We start from the raw sequence: 10,964 nt of genomic DNA, 5'->3' as shown, positions 1-10,964 counted from the left end.
AGAGAGAGAGAGAGATGAAGCGTTAATTAACATTGTTTGGTGCAACAAATAGGATGTCACAATAAAATTTAGAGAGAGAGAGAGAGAGAGTGTGGTGGGACCTTTCTGGTACAACTAATCATGTAGTGAAAGAGGTTCAAATATATATTATTTGCCAAAGCAATTAATGGAGATGGCGTCGGATCGACATTTCTAGTACAACTAACCCAACCAAGTATAATTAAAATATACGTTCGCATGTCCTGCGGCTCCCTTCCTCGCATTAAATGAAGCACGTGCATGGATGTAGTAGTACTATATAAAGCACATTCGACAGAGCCATTTTGAAGTCTAATCATTTATATCAAAGTCGTAAAATTTTAACTATTTAGGATTGTCGTATAGATCCTTTCCCGTTATCGAGCTTTCTTAGGTCTCATTTTACTTCCTTCAATTCCTGTAATAAATCACTATACCTGTTTTGTTAATGATAAAAAAATATTTATCTCCAATAATAACTCCATACGTAGCATCCAAATGAACAAAGTAATCAAATCACCCAACATGCCATATTGCTTGAAACCCAAACAAAAAATATTCTTCTAATAATTTCTGTATACGGAATAAAAAGTCAATTATTATAAACAAACACAATCATGATTTATGAGATCTATCCCTTCCTTATTATCTATTTTATTTTCAAAGTCGTAACTTAAACGTCGAATCGAATCGAATGTATCAAGTCAGAAATCCTATACACCTCAAATGAGACCAAAGGCTCATAGTGCAAGTTAGATCAAGATCAAATTAGGCTAGTTAGTATGCCACCAATGTCATCCCATACCAGGTTAAGCATCGAAGAAAAAGAAGACAAACATTTCCATAACTTCATTGAAGTTCAAGTTTGGCATCCAAGTTCACTGATGACATTGTGGAACATTTATTTCATGTACATTAAACAAGTTGACAATTTCTTCCATTTAGGTATAAGCAGATCGATTATCCCAACTGAACCCCTATATTAGGGGAGGTAACCAATGGTTGATAACATAACATAGCAAATGGGTGCTCTTACTGCCATCTTACATTAGATCTTGGAGGCATCTGCAGTGACTCTGCTCAATGCAGTGGCAGATTTTGATCCGGACCGGCGTCCCAAATGCTTGCAGATGAAGTCCCCAGCAGCCACGAGCTTGCCCAAATCCACATTGGTTTTGATGCCGAGGCCATTAAGCATGTATACTACGTCTTCGGTGGCCACGTTCCCTGAAGCTCCCTTGGCGTAGGGGCATCCACCCAGGCCAGCCACAGATGAGTCGACTACACTGATCCCCATCTGTTCGTAGGAATGAAATCAGATGAAGATCAAACAGACGTTTGGATTTAGATCCATGCTTGACACGGATCGGAGTTTGCTTACTTGTAGAGCAACCAAAATGTTTGAGAGCGCTTGGCCGTAAGTATCATGAAAATGGACTGCAAGCTTGTCTACTGGAATGAGAGACATTACAGCTTTGAGCATCGGAATCACAGTCCCTATTAGGAAGAAAAAAAATTAATGTCAGAGTGGCATCCAGCAGCAAAGTACCACTTTGTTGTAATCCTAGAGCAGGCATCATAACATGTTTAATTGTTCCTGTTGATGAAATACTATGTTGATAACACGGTTCTGTAAAAGCCAAAATGGACAGTAGTAGCTGTTAATTCTCGGGCAGCATATACTATAAATACAGATACCGTATGTGGTAGAAATGGACGAATCCTACCTGGAGTACCGACTCCGATGGTATCACCAAGTGAGATTTCAGAACAGCCCATGTCATAAAGCTTTTTAGCCACATATGCCACCTTTTCTGGAGGCACTGTTCCTTCTACAGGACACCCCATGGCACAAGACACATACCTACCAATTAATATTGCTAACATCAGATCAGACGTGTTATACCAAATAACAATGCTGCAAATGCCAACAAAGGATCTAAATTTATTGTCCATGATTTCAAAAATCAAAACATTGATTAATAAGATTTTATGCATTACAACGTTACATATGCCACCAAAAAAAGATCTAAATTGTAGGTGCATATATTTAACGAATAAGATGTTTTAGCACAATGATAAGAATCTGCATAGTGAAGTTCGAAGTTAGCATCAGTCATCCAGGATTATAGGCATTATTGGCAACGCTTAACTTTAATATACTCTCCAAAGCAACTAACCCTGCCCTAGGCCCAACTAATTGCAATCAGCTACATGGATCCTTCCTGTCATTTTGTCTATTTGGGCAATGTCCTTCAGTCTCCATATGTTCTCATTGAGAGGACTAGTTTCATCCAAGAACAAAATAATGCTTATCATTTTGGGCTAGCCGCTATATCCAACAAGAGAATTTTCACAAGAAATTTTTTTATTGGTTAAAAGCTGTTGTGTGAAGCAGGTTCACTAATCCAGAAATAAGCTGACAACACATACTAGAGTGAAATAAAAGAAAATCAAACTCTAAAATTAACAATCTATAGTCTATCATGAACTAGTATAACTTTAATCTGAATAAGTTGCAGGTCTGAGAAATAGATGACCGCTGCTCTAGCTTACAAATAATCAGATATCATTAATAATACAACTGATGCAACAAGGAATATAGTCCATAGCACCTCATGTTATAGTGTCAGAAATACTAATGTTACCAAATTCCATGTCTACTAGAGTTCCTGGCCTCTTTGCGTCTCTAAACTCTGCAGCATGCTCTGCACATTCACAGGGTTCACAGAGTTGTAACTCCCTTGGTCATTATGTTATCTATACCTCTCCCAATAACTGTACAAGTGTATGGTTATTATACAATTTATATTCATTTCTTATTGGATATAGGATTAGTGTCATGCCTATATGTCCATGACACGTCATAACTCCTCACCCATTAGAATAGTAAGGGTAAAATGAAGTGTGATCAAGTGAACCAAGTACGTCCATAAATTTGATGACAATCTTGTGGTCTCTAACTTTTGCTGAGACTTAAAAATGTTAGCAAATTCATGCAAAATCTTGGAGTAAATTTTAATTGGAGCTATACACAAAGAACACACGACACTCGAAAGATCTCTTTTGCCAAAACTTTTGAGGAAATTATGAAAAACCTGCAAGCAAGCTATTGACACTCGAAAGATCTCTTTTGCCATAACTTTTGAGGAAATTATGAAAAACCTGCAAGCAAGCTATTGACAGCCAATTACTCAACCAAGATTCCCAATTGAGTGGGTTTTTCTCCAAAGTATGTGCAAGACCAGATTATGAAGATTCCAGATTGCTCTTGGATGCCAAAAAAAAACAAGAGACTATTAGTTGGGAACTGAGCAAAGAAAAGTTAATTTGATAGTTTTTCTCCTTTCTTATGTTTTCTCTACAAGAGAAAGATCAAAGGTTCTTCACTTGACATGTCAAGGTGAGTTTGAATGCCTGTGGCTTATTTACCTCCTTCCTTTCCAATTCAGGAATAATGAGAAAATGGCTTCCAAACTTATTAAGGTCTTCCAAAATGAAAAATATTATCTTTGCTAGGGATAGCAAACAAAAGAGAAGTAGATGTGAAAAGAATAATGAAATTAGATGAGAAGAGAGCATAAAACCAGGAAAACAATTTCTTCTCATGAACAAACATACAGGCCATTAAATTGTAAGTGCATATTTTATGTTTTAGACAATTTCCTTCCCTCAGAATTCTTTATTTTAAAAAAAAAAACCCTCCTTTCATTAAACTTATTTTGCATCCCACTATTCAATTCAAGTAACTTTTAATGGGATACCACCAATTAGAGGAGAAGTTCCAAAATTTATGCCAATTTTAATATTTTTGCTGACAAAAGTTTATCTCTTATACAAGGCAAGAAATAGATCACAAACATTACTTTTAATATTGGGAAGCCGAACAAAGAAATTTTGCCTACCATTTATTGCTAAAATCTGCTGCTATAATGAGTCAATTAAGCCTTAACTAATGGCTGAAATAAACTTAAATGACTGATTTCTATCAACTCAATGAAACTTAACCAAATTATTATTATTTTATTTATACTGCAATTTCAGGCCTTCAGCTGAACCTATTTGAAGCTTGAATTTGATGCATTTGAACTCAGGCCTCTTTATCATGCTCACTGTTGGTTCACGAAGAAATATCTTTGACTGGTGCTGCATCATTATTTTTTAACTTCTCTTTCTTCCTCTGATCCTCTTTCTCTCACCTCCCACCACAGCCTGTCCTATGAACCTCCTCTATTACACATCAAATAGGGAGGTTTGACTAACTGAAGATTCCACCGGCTGTTGGGGAACTGAGTCTTGAATGGATGCCCCATATTGTGCAATATATTGGGGCATCTAAGAGAAAAGTACACATCATTGCTCAAATCCTCTCTCCTTTCATGACTTGATCTCTTTCCTACACTGTCCCTACAATTTCTTTGTTCCATCTATTATATTTCACAACTTGAGATGATTTTACAATATTTAATGTGCTGTCACTGAAATAGTGGTTGTTTGAGCTAAAACCCATTTGACTAAACATAATAAAGATGTAAAAAAATAACATTCTAGAAAGGTAATTCAAGTGAATACTACAGAACCTTTGTATAATAAACTGAAAGCTATCACTCTTAAAAATATGAAAATATGCTACTATAAGTTAGTAGGAGCATCATACCCACGAACAGGTATTGCAAGTCCTTTTGCAGCAACAACAACTTCATGATAACGAGTAAGGCTCTCTTCAATGGTGCAATTGATGTTCGACTTAGAAAAGGACTCAGAAGCTGATGCAAATATGACAACTTCCTTGGCGCCAGATGCAATAGCTGCTTCAAAACCCTGCATATTTCATATGTAATTATCAACTATTGCCTCTTGCTTTGATGGATACATGCTACTTCAGATTGTCAAAATAAGACTTGATCTATGAAACTTACTTTGAGATTTGGAGTTAAGACAGGAAACTTGACACCATGCACAACATGAATGGCTTGCATGACATCCTTTGCATCTGCTAGCTATAATAAAATACAAAATCAATTAAATAATATTACAATTTACAAGGATTACATCTATAAACTGGCTCCGGATAGATGCACAAATTTCATATTCATCACAACACTTTGAGCTTTACAATATTATAGTTGAGAATTACATATACTATTAAAATTATTATTCTCCATTACAGATCTCACTAAAGCTAAATGTATTGAACAGTGCAGCATTGTTCATTATGAATTATAGGACATGGTTTATTGCATTCTTTCTTCTGGTTGTGAAAGAGTATGCAACTTTATAATATGCCAACGAACTGTACATGAAAGAACATATAGGTACCATTGTGGAATCTTCAATTATGTTCTTAAGTTCTTGAAAGATTATTGGGAGAACAACCAAACTAAAAGAACAAATTTCTATGCTAATATGGACTATTTAATGATGAGAGAATAAATCCATATTACCTGTGGTACCCATTTTGGAGAGACAAAACTTGTGGCCTCGATAACAGATAATCCAGAGGAAACCAACTTCTGTATCAATTGAACCTTTATAGCTGCAGGTATAGTGAGCTTTTCATTTTGTAAACCATCTCTAGGTCCAACTTCTACTATCTTCACAAATTTTGGCATAAATCCAAAGAACTGCAAACAACACGTTAAATAATTCAAAATTATTTGGTTCACCTAATTGGACAAGCATAGCAATCAAGCATCAGCATGAAACTAATAAATCAGAATTTCATATCTACTTAGTGAAATGGCCAATACTCATCAAAACTAAAAAGAAAAAAAAAATCATAAAAAATACCAAATAAGTTGCAAAATGTAATTTTGCTTATGAATCATATTGCTGTTCTGACCAGGATGTACTTGTCTGATAGATTTTGTAACTGGATCAGCACTTAAATCATGACCATAAATGGCCAAAGTGACTCAAGCCCAAGCAATTTGATTTCTAGTTTACTACAAAGTTCAGTTAATTTTTGAAGATTGTCAAACCTAACAGCAATTGTTGATCCTTCATATTAGCAGTCTTGAGCGTTTCTCAATTTCATCCAAGCCATTAAGTGCATCAAAAAAGGATACAAAAGGCATATTTGATGTAATGTAGGTTCTCATCAAATATATATTTTTCATGGTTATTCCTAGTTAGGTTGGGCAATATAAGATCTCGTATCACTCAACAACAAGGTTGTTCTCCATCACGGTTAAATCTTCTTTTTAGTTGATATTAGCATTTCGACTTTAGTGTGTTAAATCCAAACTTTTAGTAGGCAAGATTAAGCAAACAGTGAAACACAGTAGAAGTGTGTAAATTTGGTCTTAGAAACTAACACAATGTCATACAATTTAGAGGCTTAGTTTAGCTTAAAACCTGTCACAATGAATTTAATAAATAGACAAAGTGAATCTTCCTCTCTTCCCTTTAAGTTTTAACTGCATGTTCTTTAACGTTTATGAAAGACCTAAATATCCAACTGGCACTACCGTTTTACATCGCAGATTCATTGCATAATAGGACAAACCCCACATTTAATTATTCAACAGAGGAGTAGAAAGTCACTTCAATAGAAAAATATGTATTCAGGTAGCACGTAAGAACCTAAAGAACCTTATAATGTGTGGTGCACCACACGGTTCATATGGATATATTCTATAAAATTGTCCAACACTACTGCCAACCAAGACATGGAGCAAAACACTAAAAACCATCAAGCTTTTTGATGTTGGAATGGAGTAAAACTATCAATTTAAGCACCTTGCTTGCAACACCTCCTATTTCCATGTCATTGCAAGAGGACTTATATTGAGGATCATGTAGATGCTGTGAATCACAAACACTGGAGAATATAAACTGGCTCTTATCAGTGTGTAGCATATTCCAGATTAACAGATCTCTGGAAAATATATCCCTTGGCTGTCTTCTCCAATCATATTCTTCACTGAAAGGAGAAAAGATATATGAATAATTTTAGTAATCAATCAGAGAGAACAATAATGGAGTAATGACTTTAGCAAAAAAATATATGAATGATTTTAGAAATCAATCAAGAGACAAATATAAAGACATAACTTTTATCACATTAATATATAATTTCTAAAATCCATGATTCTTTTCTAAATCCTACCAAAAGTTATCTTTAGAAACCATATCATAACTTTATTAAAATCATATGCAACTCTCTTGGTGCATCTACATTACATAAATTATCCATGAATAAAACAAGTGCCACAAATAGCAACTACCAAACTATAATTCAACTGAATGAGATAATAACACATAATACAAGCTTGTTGATTGTGGTTGACCTGAGCCTAACAATACAAGGTATGGTCAAGCTAGACAAGCACATATCAGCATTAAGCCCACATTGAACATTATAATATACTTCATATCCAATTATGACTCATGCACCAAAAACCATATCTTAGTGGGTTACGGAGAAAAGAACTGAAAAGAGATAAAAACAAAATGGTACTGAAAAGGAAGGATACAGTTACTGATTGAACTGATATATACCAATGGGAATTTATAGGGATTGGTGCCAGACCATATAGGTTGTACCAGTTAGTATTTATTCTTTTATTATTTTTTCAATGATACTGAGAGGTGAAAAATCAGTATACCACCTAGTGTACTGGCACTATGCCGATCCAAATGTGTGAAAACCAGTATTTGACCAAGGTTTAAAACCTTGCTACAAAGTATAAGTAAAAGAAAATAAATTAAGGGAGAAAGAAGATTTGAACTTAAAGCAATGCCATAAACAAAAATCTTTACAAAACATAAGCAGGATGATGAACATTCACTTTACTAGGATTGTTAATTACAAACTTTGGCTGGAGTAACACATATGTGCAGCTGTTCAATGAACTGCACATTCTTCCTTTGGTTAAGCAATTGCTCGTCTCCATTTCATCAACCCTGTGCCTGCAAGCACTGGAACTGCAATGTTGAATCCTACCCATAACACTCAATTTTGGTATGTTGTCAAAACCCATCACTGTTCTATGCTTGACATTTTTGAAGTGGATGGAAAACTGGCAATGGGAGCAAATGTCAATGAGAAGAAACTAGTCCAGCGCCCAAACTTAAAGAAAATGTTCTGTATCAGCATTATTATCAAAAGCAGTGCACGGCAATCTGATGCACTTCAGAGAAAAGTAACATACTTAGTACCTGTATCATTGTAAACAGATCAAATTAGAAGTAACAAACTATGCAGTAAAAATCTATAGCAATCCATCAAGTACTACCCTGTAACATCGAACTAAATACAAAATATTTGGGAATATCAATATTATGCAAGTATAAAGCATTTAAAAGTTATGTTGATACTATCAGTACAGTTGTCAAAAACAGAAAAAACTAACTTTGTAAGCCATCCACATTATCATACTAAAGAAGACTAATATTGCTTCAATATTTACATTTCAGAGTATGTAATAATTCATTATTTTATGAGTCAACAGGTTGCATCATGTATCTCATCTTAATTGTTAGCTGAAGATAGCACCAGCTGGGGATACAATGAGAGGTTATTGTTCAAGGATGTTTGGACATGTTCAGAGAAGACCATTAAGTCCATGACAGGAAAAATAAGTTGATCCAAATACCAATTGCTAAGAAAGGAAGTAGAGTTCAAAGATAGTGAGAGAAGATATGATGGACTTGGAATTTGAGGACATCAATCTAGTATAGATAAGTGGCACAGAGAAGATCAGCATAACCAACTGCAACTAGTTATCACCACAGATTGTTTTAGTTCATGAGAAGATTTTCACAGCCGCTCTATCAATCAATTGTCAAATTCATCTTTCTGGATGACTTGTGGTGTCAACAGATGCAAATCTTATCTCCAAATGATTTACGGGAGACTTTTTTCAAGGCATTAATATCTATAGACAAATTAACCTATTGTATACAATAATCAATTAATCAATAGAATTGCCATCTCAACATGACAGTAGTGAAGTACAAGTTAAAGATACTAACTGAGACATGGGATTGGACTTGCTGCAAACCGCCGTTAAATATGGGATAAGTGACTGTATGACCTTTTAGTACTTTTCACATCTAACGATAATAATGATTGATCAACAAGTATGAACTATATAACTTCCTTTTAGCATAAATCAAGTGCAATGTAACATGTCATAATCAGCCTCATAGCAAGTTACAAGTTCAAAAAATGTTGAACAAAAGGAGAACAGATAACAGAAACACCAACCAGTGAGATTTATAAGAAAAGGTTCTGAACATTTGAAAGAAAGATCTAACATACAATGGAAAGTAGTGAATATATTCCTGACAACACACGTAGAAGAAAGGATCTAAAAGAGCCTTTCAAATTTCTTGATTCCTTGATTGAAAACTCCTCCTTTTCAAGTGAGTTCCATATATATCTCTAGCACAGTATTCCGGCATTTAAACCAAATTTCAGAGGACTGATAGGATAGTCCAGGACATTTGCCAAGAGCACATTAACAGGTGTACTTGCTACTGCTATTCATGATATGATTCAATAAAGCTACTGAAAGGGCAGAGACGTCACAATATGCATAAGTAGGATGTAAATGGTATAGTGACTCAAGTAATCTTTCAAAAAATTGTCCCTTGGCAATGCTAGAGTCTTCATATTAGCAGCAAATCATGAATAACCTACTTTGAAGAGTCTAAAAGATCCAAGACAGGCTATACCAACTGCATTGCCACCAGGAGAAAAGTCTAGTGGAGAAAACATCATTGCTATATGAGGCTAATCTTGTGACGTAATAAGAGCGCATTTGATATTCCCTGTTGTTATTGGTTACAACTCCTCCTCGCAAAATGCCAGAACTACAGGAAAACAAAATTTTCTTGTGTCATCACAAGTATAAGATCATCGACAAGGCTGTGAGAACTTCATCATCCTGCCCTCGGCTGGGCTAGTCTACCCTTTCCAAATCCTAACGCGCAGAGAGTTTCATGAATCCAGCTAAACAAAGAATGATCGTACAACAAGAATTAATTCGGCGATTGAATCAGGTTTACCAATTCTCAATTATCAATTGATTACAACACGCAACACCAACACAATCATTATACTCGAATGAAAAAGTCAAACAGAAACAGTATGCCCGATTCACGGTATTTTGACTAAAGAGATGAGGAAAGACACCTGAAACGAAGACGGCAAGCAAACCTGAGGAGCGATCAGGAATTCCTCCCCTTCCTAATTCCAGTCACCATCGGATACAATAAGAGTTCTTTGATTCTTTGATTCGGAGCGAAGCGATCGAGTATAAATGACAGGGAAATGGAAAGAAGGGGTCGGTTGGGAGAGGAGAGATTTGAGCGATCGAGTTGGCTCAGCCTCGCCGTTCGCTTCGCCTCTCCTCCTCCGCAAACAAAACCGGGTGTCGAGTTCGGTGGGGGTGAGAGAAGCCCGAACGCGCCGGCAACCGCGCGCGTTGGTAATAACGTATCGGGGAAGACCTATTTAAGCGCTAAAAATTCATCAAATCTCAGCCGTTGATCTCATCGACTCGGACGTAGGATGTTGAGTGCCGAGGTTTCTTTTTGCGAGGCACGGATGATCACCACGTGTAAGTCAGAATATGGTGGGCCGTGTGATTTGGTAGCGTTTCCCATTTCATTGCTTAGCGGATCACGTCCATTTCTCGACCCGTTTAAATCGCATTTCCTTTTCTTTTACTCTTAGTCATATTTGAGATTGGATTTAATTGACGTCTTTGTAGCACGTACATAAGCCAATGTTCTCTTCCTTTTGAGGCCTCGAGAGAACAGAGCAGTGGAGAGTCATCATCTTGATAGGAGTCATAGCATAGCTTTCCATACGTCTCAAGTCTCGTACATGTCATTTCCTATATATCACTCTTTTCCATAATGGACAAATACAAGCAACTCAAAAGTGTGACTTCCTTTTGCATGTATACCTGCAGATGATCCGCCCATGTCAG

At 35.9% G+C, this 10,964-nt stretch overlaps 1 protein-coding gene across 9 annotated transcripts; it reads right to left on the bottom strand.

Annotated features, from left to right (window-relative positions):
* Positions 1 to 840: 840 nt before the first annotated feature.
* LOC135644372 (hydroxymethylglutaryl-CoA lyase, mitochondrial-like) lies at positions 841 to 10,445 on the bottom strand. Of its 9 annotated transcripts, none has more exons than XM_065161881.1 (9): positions 10,163 to 10,445; positions 7,837 to 8,092; positions 6,760 to 6,943; positions 5,463 to 5,642; positions 4,938 to 5,018; positions 4,676 to 4,839; positions 1,746 to 1,882; positions 1,400 to 1,515; positions 841 to 1,315 (listed from the first exon to the last, which is right to left on the bottom strand). In XM_065161881.1, the coding sequence occupies exons 2-9, from the start codon at positions 8,001 to 8,003 to the stop codon at positions 1,067 to 1,069; spliced, it is 1,278 nt and encodes a 425-aa protein (XP_065017953.1). In that variant the 5' UTR covers positions 8,004 to 8,092; positions 10,163 to 10,445; the 3' UTR covers positions 841 to 1,066. The 9 variants fall into 9 exon arrangements, with proteins under 9 accessions (XP_065017953.1, XP_065017952.1, XP_065017957.1 ...); XM_065161880.1 differs by having other exon boundaries at positions 7,837 to 8,042; XM_065161885.1 differs by having other exon boundaries at positions 7,837 to 7,941.
* Positions 10,446 to 10,964: the final 519 nt, after the last annotated feature.

This window comes from Musa acuminata, chromosome BXJ3-8 (genome assembly GCF_036884655.1).
Source record: "Musa acuminata AAA Group cultivar baxijiao chromosome BXJ3-8, Cavendish_Baxijiao_AAA, whole genome shotgun sequence".
NCBI classification, from domain to species: Eukaryota; Viridiplantae; Streptophyta; class Magnoliopsida; order Zingiberales; family Musaceae; genus Musa; species Musa acuminata.
This window is presented reverse-complemented; position numbering and strand designations above follow the sequence as displayed.